Source organism: Protopterus annectens, chromosome 1.part0 (genome assembly GCF_019279795.1).
Source record: "Protopterus annectens isolate FY-2018-M chromosome 1.part0, PAN1.0, whole genome shotgun sequence".
NCBI classification, from domain to species: Eukaryota; Metazoa; Chordata; order Ceratodontiformes; family Protopteridae; genus Protopterus; species Protopterus annectens.
Window position 1 is genome coordinate 125,280,223 of NC_056725.1, and position 17,552 is coordinate 125,297,774.

Sequence of the window (17,552 nt, forward strand, 5' to 3'; positions counted from 1 at the left end):
GTGTGTGTGTATCTTTTTAAACACGCTTAACATCTACTTCAGCAGATTCAAGGAATCAAACAGAATATCACCAGACAGACTACACACAAATGAAGATGGCACATGCTGTGCTTCAACCTGGAAGAAGTACACCAAGAACATTCAAAGGGTTCATCCGGGCAAAGCAGCTGTTCCAAATAGCATCCCAGGGAAGCTAGTTAAAAACTGTGCTGATCAGCTGGCACCAGTCTTCATAGACATTTTCAATACAGCTCTCATCCAGGAAAAGTGCCAAAATGCTTTAAGACCACCGACATCATCCCTCTGGGTTAAATGATTACTGGCCAATTGCACTTACCTCAGTAGTGATGAAGTGTTTTGAAAAAAGTATCAAGAATCATATAACATCCTTCCTGCCTGCTACATTTGATCCTTTACAATTTGCATACAGTCCAAATTGTTCTACTGCAGATGCCATAGCCTTAACACTTCGTCACATTTTGGACCACCTGGAATATAAGGACTGTTACGTATGCATACTGTTCATAGACTTCAGCCCGACCTTCAATAAGATTACTGCACAACAACTGCAGTCTAAGCTGAGTAACGGAAAATACAATATACAACTGGATCCTCAACTTCCTAACCAAAAGGCCACAAATGGTTCGAGCTGGAAGGCATCACTCAAACAGTACCACCATAAACATCGGGATCCCACAAGTCTGAGTACTCAATCCACTTCTTTTGACAATTCTAACAAATGACTGCACAGCTATGCATCAGTCAACAGAATCATTAAATTTGCAGATGACACCACAGTAATCGGCCTTATCAAGAAGGAAGACGAGGGGCATACAGAGAAGAAGTGAACCAACTCAATCACTGGTGCAATGACAACAACTTAGCACTAAATGTTGGGAAAACCAAGGAAATCATCATTGATTTTAGGAAGAAGAAAAAGACACATACCCCTATCATCATCAATGGTGCAGCACTGGAAAGAGTAAATATCAGCAAATTCCTAACGCTGCATACCTCACAAGGCCTAAGTTGGAGTACAGTCACTTCCTACTTTATAAAGAGAGCCCAACAATGTCTTCACTTCCTTAGGAGAGCTCGTAGAGCTAACGTCCCCCCACAGGTCCTACTCACCTTTACAAAGCCATGATTGAGAGTGTACTGACAAACAACTTCATTGTCTGGTAAGGAAATTGCTCTCAAGCTGATCAGAATGCACTGGATAAGATTGTTAAACAGGTCACAAAATCATTGGCTCCAAACTTCAATCCATACAGGACATATATTCAAAGGGATACACACAATCCAGCTCTTGGACTATTCAAACTCCTGCCAACAAGGAAGCACTACAGAAGCATTAGACATAGGACATCCAGATTCCATAACAGCTTCTTCCAACATGCTATCAGACTCCTGAATAACAAACCCATAGCCTAACCCACTACATGGGTAAAACATTATTTGTGTGCAATATGTCATTGTTTACATAAACTCTCTGAATTAGCTCACTTCATACATCTCTATCTGCACTAAGAAAACTAAATTGTAAGTTTATGATATATATATTGGTGGTGGGTAAGTTGACGTGTACCTCTCTTATTTATTATAGTACTTACTGTCTTTTCTATATCCTTATATTTCTGCTAATGCTATTCCTGCTATTGTACTTGTTGTGTTTCTGATGTAAATAGAGCTTTCAGATTTGTTTTACTTTACTTACTTTTTTTGTATCTTATTTTGGTACTTACATATTATCACAACCACATTACAAACAGGAGAAATGGCTCATTTCCAAGCCCTTCTCCTGCCGGAATGTGTGATATATACAGGTCGGCAAGGTTTGGAAATCAAGTTGTCATGTACTTGTTCTCTTCATAAAAGTAAAGTAGGCCCCGCCTGTCACACGTTTCAAGTCTCTGCAATTTTGCAGGTAATCATTGCTCTTCAGAGAATGTATGCAGAAACAAAACATGTTCTTCTTTTCACTTTGTACGTGAACTACTGTAATATTAAGAAATCATCCTTTCATTTTAAGTGCACATACATAACTGAAACTCCGTGAGCCAAGCCTCCGCAATGTGTCAAATGACTTGCTTTTTTCAGACGAGTAAAATAGTGTCTGCCTGTCATATGTGTCATCTTTCCATGATTTTGCAGGTAATCACTGCTCACATGTCGATAGTAAACACGTTCTTCTGTTCACTTTGTAAGTGAACTACTTCAAGATTTCCAAATACTGTAAGTGCACACATATAAGTGAAACTCCTTCAGCCAAGCCACCCCATTTCAGGAAGTGCCCCTCGTCTTTTTTCTGGTATGTATGAATGCGTACACCATGACCCTTCAGGCCGTGGGTTCCCATGGAAATGCTGACGGACATCCATTGAAGAAGCATTTCAACAAAACAAGTTTTCACTGCTCCGCTTGTAATATTTGTATTGAAATGTTTTATAATATAGATTTGAATGCTTTGGGACCAGAAAATGTACTGTTCATGCTGAAACTGTCCTGTGAAGACAGACTTCAAATGTGGTTGCAATAATACAGAAGTACCCTTATTGTTTTATTTTTATTTTTATTTAATTTAATTAAAAATTTTTATTAATTCAATCTATCTTCCTTCTGTAAACTGTCATTCATATGGAAAGAACCTGAGTAATGAAATTTTATGCAGTGATACACACTTTTTCCTCTGTGTTGATCTGTATGACAATAAAGTTTACTTTGATATACACATTTACATACACACACACACACATATATATATATATATATATATATATATATATATATATATATATATATATATATATATATGTGTGTGTGTGTGTGTGTGTGTGTGTATATATGTTGTTTAGCCAACGGTTAATGACCTTAAGGATTTCAGCACACTAGGACTATATGTCAAGAACTGGTTCTTTAAGGTCTTGTTAATTCCTATTCATTCCTTCAGTAATGCTGCCCATCACATTAGCCTCTGTCACCCTGTTTTTCTTTCACCTTCAATCTTTGCCAGCATCAGTAACTTCTATAGCAAATCCTATCTTTGCATTACACAAAGCACTTGCATTTTAGTTTTATAGTCAGGCCTTCCAGTGAGTGGTCTGGTTTTACCTCTTTAAGTACTGACTGTTTAGATCTTCTTCTTGTCCATGTCTAAAAAAAACAAATTCTCTGACAGCAGAGCTCAAAATCATCAGTCTTCCTGCACACTACTTACTTATAGTCCAACCCTCACAGTGCTATACTCGGGGAAGTCTTTCTGCTTTTCCCAGTTAGGGGTCGCCACAGCGGAACTCCAGTCTGCTAATGATTGGCAGTGACATTTTACAGTGTCGAGTTGCCAGCCTGGTGCCCAGTCTTCAAAGAAGGCAGACCCACACACGCTTACACCTACTTGCATGTCTTTAAATTCACTCAACCGTGGGGAGGACATGCAGACTCTTCACAAAAGGTGCTCCAGTCGAGAATCAAACCGGAGAACCTCTTGCTGTGAGGCAACAACACTAACTGCTGCACCACTGCAGCCCATATCTCACAGTGCTACACTACTACTGGGAAACGATAAATTTAACTCTACAGATTTTTGCTGATAATATGATGTAATTGCTCTTTAAATTCTTATCCAGATTTGCCATACTTTTCTTTCCAAAAAGCAAACATGTTTGAATTTCATGCCTGCAATGACAATCTTCAGAGATCTTTGAGCCAAGGAAAACAAAATCTGCCTCTGTCTCCACTTCATCCACATCTATTTGCAAAGAACTGATGAACTAGAGCACATAGTTTCATTCTTTATTTGATATTGAGCAACAAACCAGCTTTATCACTTTCTACTTTCACCTTCATCAAGAGGTTCTTCATGTCTTCATCATATTCAACCATTGAATTGAGATCATATACATAGATGAGTTTATTAATATTCCTCCCAGACATGTATTCCACTTGATTCATCTAATCCTAAATTTAAGATGATACATTCAGCATATAAACTGAATACATAGGGGCACAATACATAGCCTTGTTGTACTCCTTCCCTAATCTTAAAACCAGGCAGTTATTTCATATGGGATTCAGATTTTTGCCGCTTGTTCTCAGTCAGATTGCTCAACATGCAAATAAGGAGGCCCAACATTCCCATTTCTCTAAACATTTCCCAAAGTTTGTTATGGTCTACAACGTCAAAGGCTTTAAATTACTCAGTAAAACAGATTCATCTTGTACTTCCTTGCTTTCTGCATTATTTAGAGGATGCTGGAAATTTGCACACCTGTGCACACATACACACAAGCACACACACATGAACACATAGGCAGACATATACTCGCTTACTCACTAAAACCAATTATACTCACTAATATCATGACTCAATGAAAATTATTGGTAAGGAAGACATTTCTCTTTCATCACTGTTGTGCAACCCTAGAGTTGGTTATATTAATAAAATGGTATAGAGGCAAAGGTGCAGCCCTCTCCAAAAAAAAAATATATATTTATATATATATATATATATATATATATATATATATATATATATGTATTTTAGTGCCTCTACTAAATTCTCACATTTAAACAGTGACATATATTTGCATACATTAATAGAAAATAAAATAAACTATATTGACATTTTTCATTATTTACAACCATTATACATATATTTAGCAAGTGGCTGTAACTAAGAAAATGATTCTTTAATAGTCAGGAGGAGTGAGGTTTAAGAGAAGGTAAGCACTGAACAATTTCAATAATGCTGGAATAAATTACATTTTTAAATTGTAAAAGACCATTCCTTTCACTATATATATATATATATATATATATATATATATATATATATTATAAATAAATATATGTATCTATCTATCTATATATATATATATATATATATATTAAATGAATATACATACATATATATATATATATATGTATATCATTGCATTTAGATCAGTTGAAAACTCATTTGTTTGACTGCTTTTTTCCACTGATTTAACTGCTGTGATTTTTACATCAAACATCTAATTACACAGTCTGCACAAATTGCTGAAGTTGATTCTTTTGATGAGATATACGTATGAAGGCAAGTGGGTTAAGAGTGTTTGTGCATGTGTTTGTGGTTTGGGGTTAGGTTAAGTAAGGTGATAGTTTTAGTGTTTTGTGTGTGTGCTTTTTGTGGGTTAGGGTTGGTTGCTGCACGTGTGTAATGTTTGAATTTGTGGCTGAGTGTACTTTTTAGTGGTGCTGTTTGGGGAAAGTTTTTTTGTAAAGTAATATGCAAAGTTAGGGTTAGGCTCAGGGGTACCATTAGGGTTACCTGACATGAAAAAAGTGGAGTAGGGGGTGTCTCATGTCTGCTACTGCACTGGGTGAAACCCACAGACAAAGATATTTCATATGTGGAAATACTACATGGGCAATTAGTTATTTGGAGTGTCTTTACTTGTGATCTTTGGTATCATTTTGTAGTAAGGTCAACAAAATACAGTGAAACAATATTTGCTAAACCACTTTTCTACTCAGTCAAACCAATAAATCAACCCATAAAATGTAAAGGTTCCTAGCTTACACAGTTCAAAAATTTTAGTGATGTGACACTGAAAAGCTACAGCAAAACTAAAAGTCAAAGAAAACAGATTTATTGATACTCCCAAAGCATGCCATTTAACCAGGTTTACTGGCAGCTTACTTCACTGCCAACTGCTATTCTGGAGATTTATTTCAAAATTAAAGAAATGTATATTTTTTTAAAATTACAAATAATGACTGGCCATTGATTACTATGGTAGTATCTGATAAATGCATCTGATCACATGAATGTATTTAACAAAATGAACCTCTTTATTCAAATCTTACACTTGGCTGGTGTGATAACATGACAAAGAAGGCTAGTTCCTGTTTGGGGCACTGCAAGATTACACATTAGCACCTACATATTACAGAGGCCTGCATGGAAGAGGTTGATCTGAACTTTTGATCACCTTGTCTCCTACTACAAGGGATAGATGGGGACTACTAAACTGCCTTTTCACCTCCTTGGTGGAACAAAAGGAGACTGCAGTGTGAATCTTAGCAAGCAGCAGCATATGGAACGTGGGCTACATGCCATGAGTGGCCACACTTCCTTACAGATCCCTAATAAACCAAATAACAGGGCACATTGATAACAGCCCACAGCTCTTCATTGATTCAATAGCTCAAATCTTCCACTACAGCATAACCCCAGCCCAAGGGAGCAGAGATGGAATCTCTGGGTATTTGCTGAAATTGCAGGAATTAAAAACTGTAAAACGTTCAATGTTTAATTGGCTTGTCTGACGGCAATGAAATAGAGGTTTCTGTGGCACAGATCTGAAGAACGGTTTAGGTACAAGAGACACAATCATGGAAAGATCAGAGATTAAGTACATGGAATCCTGGAAACCAGCTTTCCTTAGTCAGTGGAAAGGGAAGCATGGTCGATTTTGCTGTTTACCAACTTCTTTGGTTGAAATTTGGGTTCCTACAAAGGCCACAGCTGTTCTGGGATACATAAGGCAAGATATCATCATTGCAAGCATTTTTCCAAGGTAAAGAGAAAAGTGGAGTAGGCTAGTCATAAATATCTGGTATTATCATTGTGATGGGTACATTATTAGATAGGGGACAAGCAAGCAAAAAAGGAAGTAAGTTGGACCTGGATGACTTTGGGAGTAGAATGCAAACAAATTTCTGTCATTTATACCTCTGACAAGTGAGTTTATTCAGGATTTTCTGAATGTATAAAAAATATTGCAAAATATGATTACTTTCCACTCTCACACAACTGTTAATCTTAGTAGCAAAAGTAATTTTCTCTTGTGTTTAATTTGTTAATTTTTCATGCATTTCCTTACGAAATCTAGAAAACCAAAGTGCAGCTCATATTTCATTCTCAGAGCAATCCATCTATAGCACACAAATTGCAGGAAGAAGATATCACCCATTAGTTTCTGGTTTTCTGTGATATCATCTTTGCAGATCTGAGGCATGGGACTATGATTACAAATTGGCAGGATGTATAAAAGTCAGTCAGTAATATTTATATTTTATAACACCTGAAAAAGATTTTAAGAATCACTCTTCCCTGCAAGTCCTGAGTATACTGTGCTTGGCATAATTTTGGAAAGCATCACCTTTAAGTGTCTTGATGTGGATGTTAGGTCAGATGTATTCACTTCAGAAGTTGTCTGTATGTCATGAAGCAGCTGTTCAACCCAGTTTGAAACTTTAAGAACTTGTTCTTCAAGTTTATGATGATCAGTTATCACAGACTGGAGGAAACTGACCCTACAAAGAAATACAATACAATGAAATAGACTTTAGTTTGATTTGGAAGTTACACAGATTTATTGCTGACTACGTAGTGTACAAGACATTGTCTCACATTGTGTTTAAAGAAAATCTGCTGAATTATTATTTGTTTACTTGTTTACTTGTTCACAAACACACACACACAAAGCTAAATTCTTATCTATTAACTTGTTCACAAACACACACACACACACACACACACACACACACACACACACACACACACACACACACACACACACACACACACACACACACACACACAAATAGCAATGCCAAAAGTATACCAGTAAATTCCAAAACTTTTAAGTACACTCTTTTTTGCAGGGAGCTTTGGTTCCCTGCAACTGCTACACCCCAGCTACTTGTTAACTTTTTTAATCACTGTACCTCAGTGTAATAAGAATACTCAGAGTGTACTGCCATCGTGGACCTACTATAAACTGCCTTTATCCACACTTTCAGTTGTGCAGTTCTGAGATCCCAGTTTTGTTTCCTGGATTTCATCAGGTACCTTATTTGACTGTGGAGGGACTGCTTTCTTATTTCTTGAACTTGTCAAGATAGATTTAATACCACATAATAAATAAGAAAACTTCATGGACTTCATGGGCTCATACGATGTGCAGTGTCAAACCTAAATAACTCTAAGGTGACACATATATGTTGTTTGGCCATAAGATTATCTATTTTAATTTTTCAACTTCATTCAATTTAAACAGTAGAAATAAGGTCATACAAACACAGCAATTCATGCCTGGTGCAATAAACCATTTTGTGTGTGGGGATGGCAGAATGTAACTGCCTCAAATTTAAGTTCAATTTTTTTTTTACATTAATATTTTCACTGTTTGCCTGCATTCATTTATCAAAACTATTGAGTTCTGTATTGGCTGATATACATGCCTGAAATGAATATAAGTAAAATAAGCCTCTGTAAATGGACTTGGAAAAGAAGGCCGAATGTATTAAATGATATGCATTTTTGTAAGGCAAGATACTCCCTACAAAAGTAGCCCCTGAAATTACACAGCCATCTGCTGTGCATTATGTGTCATTACTTACTCTTGCACACTGTATTATTTAATCCTTGGGTATTTTCTTGCCAATCAAGTCCAGTTTTAGCCAATCATGTAACATCTGCTAGTCAGAATATGAATGAAATAAGACATGATTTTATATGCTGACAATCTGTTAGCTTAATTTTCAGACAATGAAATTCTTGAAATAAGTGGATATCATTTTCACTTATCCACAGGCTTTATAATCTAACCCACATGTTTTATAAACCCACTAAAACTGAATGGCTAGCCACTGAACTTAAGCATCTCCACACTCTACAAGAATGGAAACAACCCCTCACAACTCAGAAATGAGCCTCCATTGTAGCTTACTTAACCTATCCAAGAAGTCTTTCTGAAGGCACAAAAGCAATTTCTGAAGAAAACAAATTATTCTCTAATATTCCCCCAATCCCTTTCCTAAACAAGCTGACCTTCTTATAGGAAAGTTTCCTCATGACTCCCTCTCTGCAAACACCATTCATTGGGGCACAGCACAATATTCCCCAGAAGATTTTCTTAACTCATTCCCTCCGGTACAGCTCTTTTGAGTGTGTACCTTTAACTCCCACTGGATGTGCCTACAGCCTTTGAAAAATGAAGTAATCACCTTACAGTTCTAACAAATACTTATTGACAGAGGTCAGGTATCAGTACAGTTGTGTTCGCTATCATATATGCTTCAAGATAAAATACTCTGATAACTTGTGTATAGCATGGTTTTGGAATTATTAATGTAAATATGAACAGGCAATATTTGATGTCTACAGGTGGAGTAGGAGGTAACTGCAGAAATACCTGGAGGTGCACTTGGCTATAATGAGTTAAATAATTTAGCAATTTCTTGTCAATAAACTCTACCCTCCACAGTTATCAAATTACTCATCCCACCAGCATCTATCCCCCTCCTCCAGTTGAAATGCACATTCCAAAGAGTTCTCTACTCTGCTAAAAAGATATTCACACCAACACCCCTCTAGGATATGACAACATAAACCCTTGGTCTGTATATCACTGCAGAGTCACACATGTCTTCTGCTCACCCATATATATAAAATCTATGTTCCACGCAAACATCATGCCACAGATTTGAAAAATTGTTGTAACTGAAACCCATCCAAAACAAACCAGCCTAAAAGATATCTCACATGCATGTCCAATATCAATTTTTCCAACTCTAGACAAATGTCTAGAAAAATAGTCTATATTGAACTCTCTGACTACATCCAGCAATACCACCTGCTTTCCTCTAAAGAACTTAGATTCTGTCCTGGAGAGCATATTGCTCTGTAACTGATGACATCCTGCAAAACATTGATAAAGACCTCTTTATAGCTGCCCACTGTATAGACTTGATGATGTCATTTGAACTCATTGACTATCTAAACAAACTTATATTAGCTTAGACACCATTCCTTGGTTTAAAAACTTCCACACTTATAGACACTTCACAGTTAAAATCACATCCTCCCAATTAGAATATGTACCTATTATCAAAGGTGTAATGCAAGGATATATTTTTGCCCCCTCCCTCTTCTCCAAGTTCATTAACATATTTCCTTGTGATCTCTTCCATCTCCCAGTCATACACTTTGCAAATGACATGGTCATTTACTGGTCAATTTACTCTCATACCAATGAACAATCCCAGCTTTTATCAGGCTAACATGAGCTACACTAATGGATCATAAACAATAAACTACCTCTCAAACCCTAGATCAAAGCTCTGCTTTATGGAACTCCACAGCAAATTCACAAAGTACCTAACTCTTTAACTATGTTTGACTTACACAACCATACCATAGAAACAACCTCCATCTTAAAATATCTAGGATCATGGTTTAATTAATCTCTAAACTTCCATTTCTACATAGACAGATCTAGACAGCAATATAAATTCCCCAAAAAGATCTCCTCTTTTCCAGCTTAGCCAGCCAGAGCAGTCATCATCAAATTAATTTTCCTCTCTCTACTAGAATATGGACTACCCATTTTTGCATTTGCCTCCAAGAAAAACATTACCATAATCCAGACAACTTCCAACACCTGCCAGTTTATTACAAATTCACACCTGAGTGAGCAACATGGTAACACCCCACCAAAAAGTCAAAAGCTACCCATAAAACAAAAATCTTACCTGCTCTTAGTATCCCAGCTCTTCAGCCTTTTACATCTTCTGACATGTGCTCCCTTGCAGCTAAACTTTATGAAAAAAAATTCTCATGCAGCCCAAGACATTGCTGACAAGCCATGCCATGTGTCATTACTTCCAGAACCAAACTCCACAGCACTGCACACACTTTCTACTTTCAGGCATGTACTTTTTGGCAAGCTCATCCCCACAGACCAAAAGGAAATCAACACTTATACCAAATTCATAATGAAGGTCAAAATATTCATCTTCATCTAAACAAGATGTTATTGCTTCAACACAGGACATATCAGCTAACACTCTGTCCCTCTCTCCTTTCCACTTCTCTTTTTCTCTCTCTCAATCACTGAAGTTTGGCTCAGTTTAGAAACTAATTTAAATATTGTTAATTTTGCACTGCTTGGTTACTATAATGTACATATACTGTTTTTATATGAAATTAATCCTAAGTACTCTGTTATTGCTTATATTTCTGCTTTTCTTTTTCATGACATGGTTGCTATTCCAATCAGTCTGAGCATGAGATCGGTCACTACTGATCACTGCACTACCCCAGCAAAAAAATATAATTAGCTAAATAAATTTAAAAAATGCTGTGCAAGAAACTGCATCATATGATATACATTCAGGACTCTAGAGTTGCAACAGATACACATGTTACAGCTCAGATTTTAGAGTAAAATATTTATTCTTACTCTTTTGAGGTGGACAAGTACACTGTATAAACCAATAACTATATATAAACATTTCAACAACTGTCACTTTCAAATATTAATTCTTTTCAGGAACCTTCTAAAACTTTTAAATGGCAATCATTTTAAATATTTAAGTTGTTTTTCACCTAATATTTTTGGTCCTCATTTGTCTGAACATGACAGTTTCCATATCTCATTTCCATGACTAGCTGTAATGATAATAACGTTCTAGTTCTTCTGATGGCAGTTTTCTTACTAGTTTAAGTCCTGGTGAATTACTCTCTTCTTTAACACCCATCTATGGAAATACCTATTAGTACACCTCTCTGGATATCTTTTAGAGCACTTCTTTTGACACCTCAATACTTCTTAGAATGGCACACAGACTCTGTACTGAGCACAGTCTCTGTGAGAATTGCCCTCTTTAACAAGTCTCTCTAAGCAGTTTTTCATCACCTGTATGTACAAACAAAAAACACCTTTGTTATACTGCTTCTAAACATGATCCTCTATTTGCTTTTCAACGGAAACCTGTATTTGGCTTGTTGCTCGTAATGGAACTCTCGGGGTAACTGGTCTTGTTAAAGTGCCTCTTCTACCTGGATTTGACTGACAAAAGTAAGTCAAAACTACAGGTACTGAAATTCCAATATCTATCCTGCAATAATAAAATAAATTGGTGATAAGGCATACACTTTCCAGTGGACTATTCCAATATTCCAATAAAGTAGGCATTAGTCCAAATAACAGTCATCTCTCTCACCATACTACTGTCCATTCCTTACCTCATGTTCTCCCTCTTCTCAGTATTACTGCTGTTAAAAAAATATAATATATATATATATATATATATATATATATATATATAAATAACTATATCTATATACATATATATATATATATATATATATCTATATACATATATATATATATATAAAGGAAATCTCATTTGTTCATAACTATTTAATTCTTGCAGTGATCTTTATTGAAATGCTTGTGTGATTTTCTTTTTTTGAACTTGTACCTACTAGAAAATATTTCTTTGTATAGACTAACTGGATGATGTGTATTCTGCATCTTATAGGTTCATAAGCCTAGCCAAATGGTACCCTGGCTTTTGCTACCCAAGAAAATTATTTTCCTGTGCCCCTGTCAAGTAGAGCCACAGAAGTGATCCCCGGGGTGAATTTCCTATTTCCCATCCAATCATCAAGATTTTTCTTGAAGAGTGCTAATGAGTAGCTTTGTTTGATATAGCTAGGTAGTTTGTTCCAGAGTATGGGAAGTCTCTGGGACAGGAATCTATCCCTCCAGCATGCTCTGTTTATTGTGGTGACAAGGTTTAGGTCCCTAGAACGTGCAGCTCGAGGGGATTGGGATTTCTTTACGTGGAGCATGTCCAACAGCTCTGGGTTTGTATATACATAGTTTTGTATGTTAGGCAGAGATTGCCTCTGAGTTGGCAATATGCAACAGAGTAAAGCTGGAGTTTTTTGAGACAGACTGCATAGGACATCTGTTTGAGGCCGGTAATCCTCTTTGTGAGCTATTTCTGTGGCCTTTCCAGTTCTTGTAGATGTCTTGTGAGGTACATACCAAAAGGGGCGTTGTACTCTATAATGGGTCTAATGACTGATGAGTAGAAGAGAACAATGACATCTTTTTTCCTGGATGACAAACCTTTTGTGATGAGGTGTGCCATGTAGAAGGATTTCCTGACTACTGTAGCAATGTGATTATCAAAGGAGAGACTACTGTCCACCTGTGTCCCAAGGTCTCTTATCACACTTTCGGTGTTATGTAGACTACTCCCTATGTGGACGTTCATGGGTACAGAGTTTTTACCAAAACGGATGACGATGCACTTTTTGACATTGAGCTTGAGGCCATGGCTTTGACACCAGGCATCTGTCTCAGTGAGGCCCTTTTGTAGGATGTCCACATCGTTAGGAGTTTTGATTATGGCTCCTAGTTTGCAGTCATCTGTGAACTTTGTTAGCCAAAGACCTTCCATGTTAGCCTGTACTTCAGAGAAGTAGATACCAAACAGGAGAGGACCTAGGACTGAACCCTGTGGTACTCCACTTGTCACTGGTCTGAAGTTGGATTTAGAGACTGCTACTTTCACAGTGTGGGTTCTGTCAGTGAGCCAGTTGGCAACCCATCTTGTGACATAGGGATTTATACCTAGTTTAATGAGTTTATCTATAATTCCAGAATGGGGGATAGTGTCGAAAGCCTTGGCGAGATCTAGATAGGCTGTGTGAACCACCTTACCCTCATCTATGGCTTTGGTGACTGCTTCAAAGAAGTCTATCAGGATTAGGAGACATAATCTGCCTTTTACAAACCTGAACTGGGTAGGGTCCAGAGTTTGGAGATTACCATTGTCATTGTTTATAAGTTCCATGATGATATGCTCCATAGCCTTGCAGAACAGGCTCGTCAGGCTAATGGGGCGGTAGTTCCCGGGGTCCGTGGAGGCTCCCCCTTTGTGGAGTGGGATAACCATTGCTGTGCACCATTCAGTGGGCACAAAGCCTGAGGTGAGGCTATGATTGAACACGGTACTTAGGTGGGATGCCAGTTCATTCTGTAGTTCATGTAGAATGCAGCCTGGGATGTTGTCTTGTCCCATGGATGCTGTGTTCTTGGCTTTGGAGAGTGTGTTTTTACCTGTGCAGCCGTGATTACAGGAACTTTGCATTCTTCCGGTATAGAGATGGGCCCTTTAGGGGATGAGAGAGGGGTAAAGTTAGCACTGAACCTATCTGCCAGGATGTTGGCAATATCAGTTGGTTCTGTATATTTAGTGCCATTGTGCTGTAACTCAGAGCAGATCTGAGGGTTGCCATTGAGATTCTTGATATACCTATAAAATGCTTTGGGGTTGTCTTTAGAATCAGTGGCGATTTTGTTTTCATAACTAGCTTTGGAGGATTTTATGAGGGATCTCAGCTTCTTACTGAGGCTGACCACGGAGTTCCTCTAATCATGGGATTTTACTCTTTTCTGCAACAATTTTTCTTCTGTTGTAGAGTTTGTTTATAGCAGGGGACCACCAAATTGGCTTCCTATTTTTGGAGGATAGCATCTTGGTTATGTTAGGGATTGCACGATCCATGCACTCATGTAAGTGCTTATAAAGTGCAATTGTATAGAATTCAGCAGTTGTACCTCTATTGTCCGTCAGCATGGGTGTCGTGAAGTTTGCCACTTCTGTCTTAAGAAACATGAAGTTGGCTTTGGAGAAAGTTTCCCTAATGGGGGGTGGGGGTGGGATGTAGATGTCTAGTGTGATTTGCTTGTGGTCAGATCTGACCAACGAGGAATTGACCTCTGGTGTGGAACACCGGTTGCCCATGTTGGTAATGACCAGGTATAGGATATTGCTGCCCCTGGTGGGGGTATGGAAAAGTTGATCCAAGGTGTTGGAATTTATGAATTCCAGAAAACGTTGAGCACAAGAGTTGGTACATGAGGAGTTTTCCCAGTTAATGGTGGGGTAGTTGAAATCGCCCATTATTAGGGTGTTAGGTTGAACCCTAATATTTTCCAGTGTATCAAGAAATGAGGAGTGGGAATCCTGGGGCATGGTGCTGCACAGATGTCGATGTTCTCCATTTTAAGGAGTGCCTCGAGTGAGTGCATTTTGAGGTTTAGACTTCAAGCATTAAGTAGTATTACCCTCAGATTTTGCTTGCTTGTACCTGTTACGGTGGTTAATTTGTCATTTGAATCTTGCTTAAAAAAGGCACTATAGGGGTGGCAAGAGCCTTAGCCAGTATCCGTAATCCCAAGGGCGACAGGTGCAGGCCATCTCTGGCAAAGCATCGTGGTTTGTTGATCATGTCATCCCAGACAGACAGATACTGGATCCTCTTAGAATGACACCAGAAGCTTAGCCAACTGTTGAAGTCAGTCATTTTGTCCTTGTACTGTGGTATCATTCTGGGTGATGGCAGGATGCTACTCAGGGCTAGGGTCATACCTGCCTGGGCTACAAGATCGGAAAACTTCTCCATGTCTCTTTTCATGTAGTCCAGGGAGGTACATCTCAGGTCATTCACACCAACATGGACAATGACAGAGTCATATTTGTACTGGTGTACTTGTTGTGGAGTGACCTGAATGCATGCTTTATGTGGCGGATCCTGGCACCTGACAGGCAGCTAACAGTAACTTTCTCCTTGTTTAGCCTGGTGAGTGGAACATCAGTGTGCCTAACTATAGAGTCACCTATGACTAGAGTGTTGGGTATGTTGTTATGCCTTATGGGCTGTGGTTGAGTGGCACACTGAGTTTGTGGGCTATGTGTCATTTGTGTTGTGTTGGGGGGGGGGTGGAGGTTGTCTGCGTTTCTGCTTTGTAGGTCCATGTTGCTTGGGTAGATTTTTTTTGAGAGCCTCCGCGAATGTAGGTGTGTGTTTTGTGTTTCTATGTGTGTGTTTTGGTGGTGTAGGTTTTGAGGTATGTGATGAGTGTGGTGTGGTGCAAGTGTTTACCTTCTCCTCTTGACTGTCTAGTCCAGTCTTGGGTGAAGAGAGCTTTGCTTCCAGTTTGGCTATATAAGTGCATCTCTCACAGGTTGTAGTGTTGGGTGGTAGGAGGAGCGGGTTGTCTGTGTACATGAGGCAATTGCTGCATTGCCCCAAGATGACCAGATTCATCAGGTAGACAGGAGAAAACACCGGGAGCTGACCCTTAGACATGCCTGGATAGGTGCTTATTTATTAAGTACTAAAAACTGTTTTCCTCTAGACAAGTGAGAAAAGTTGAGTGTTGTAGTAATTTGTAGCTCATTTAGTGCTTACAATGAGTTCTGAACAAATGCTGAGCTCAAAGAAACATATTTGAGTGCTGAAACTAGAAAACTGGCTAGTTCTAAGAAACAAAATTAAGCTAGAAGGCTTCCCTCCAACACAGAAAAGCTTGGGAGCTCAGAAGCTTACAAACAGTCCTGGATACAGCAAATCTGTATCTGGACTAGACCACTTACAGGAAAGACAGGAAACAAGCTTGGAAAATAATTTTTTTTTTTATTTTATTTTTTTATATAAAGTGGAAAAGGGAAAGGAGGAGCATAAACTAACTGGGTTGGCCTTCTCAAATGTTCTCCCTGGAATAGGTAGAATGAGGTAATGACACTAGACTGGGAGGAGTGTCCCAGATCAAATTTACAGTAGGGGCAGGCAACTGCAAAGCCACCAAGTATCAGAATAAACAAACCCAACCAGATGCTTAACAATTGTAGAAAATTCTAGTTAATACCTCACACACACACTCTTACTACATGTATACTCCGGTACTATCTTATGATTGCATTTTGCTTATATTTCTTTGGAGCTTTTCTCCCTGGGCCTCCGCTGAAATGGGGATTCTGGCCCAGTCAGACTTTCCCGATAAATAAATAAATAAATACATTGCTAATACCTTGTGATTCTTCATTACTACAGTACAGTTAGGACTACAGGTAAGGCATTAAAGACTTGTGTTCCGTATCTGCATACTGCGGACCTCATTTCCATATTCACATTTGGAATTTTTCTGTGCCTTGAAGATACGGATTTCAAAACAATTATCACACATTTGCTTGAAGTATCTGTTAGCTTTAGAACTTCAGAAAACTTCAAATGGTAATTAACACAGTATATAAATGTGTGTGTGTGTGTGTGTGTGTGTGTGTGTGTGTGTGTGTGTGTGTGTGTGTGTGTGTATATATATATATATAAAAATCTTGAAAATAAAACAAATATGTATTCCTAATTTATTCCATTGCCTGCATGAGAAACTCTCTCTTCTTTTGAATTACATTACACTCAGCATGAGTCTGATAAACAGCATATTCTTTCCTTACACCGCAAAATTATTTATTTATTTATTATTTATTTCAGTTTGATGACCGGGGAGGTCCACTGGGCTCAGGAGCCCGTTTTCAGTGGAGGCCCAGGGAGAAAAACTCCACATTACATAGTAAACATTAAAATACAACAGATAAAATTAAGATTCAAAGATACAGATACATTAAGATGCAACAGATAAAATTAAGGTTTATGGATACAGGTAAATTGTAATACAGTGACAGTATGAGATACAGTGGTTACATAGCATGTGAGTCATATATTGACATAGTTGGTTCAAAGGTTACATAGAATCTGAGTCTAGTTATAGCAGAATGGTAGAACAAGCAAAAATGTTAGGGAGGTGGAAAAAGGGAAAGCAAACTATTTACAGTATTTACATATATACACAAGACAACAGTAAAGAATAAGTAAAATCCATGGAGCAAGTTGTTGGAAATAGGAGTAGTATAGAAATACA

The 17,552-nt window shown here is 37.9% G+C and overlaps 1 protein-coding gene across 1 annotated transcript in view; it reads right to left on the minus strand.

The window, feature by feature from the left end:
• Window positions 1–17,552, minus strand: part of LOC122793396 (nesprin-1-like) — an 876,647-nt gene that overhangs the window by 130,625 nt on the left and 728,470 nt on the right. The window contains exon 37 of the mRNA XM_044061803.1: window positions 7,146–7,299. Coding sequence (XP_043917738.1) covers window positions 7,146–7,299 — 154 coding nt within the window. The remainder of the gene's footprint in view (window positions 1–7,145; window positions 7,300–17,552) is intronic.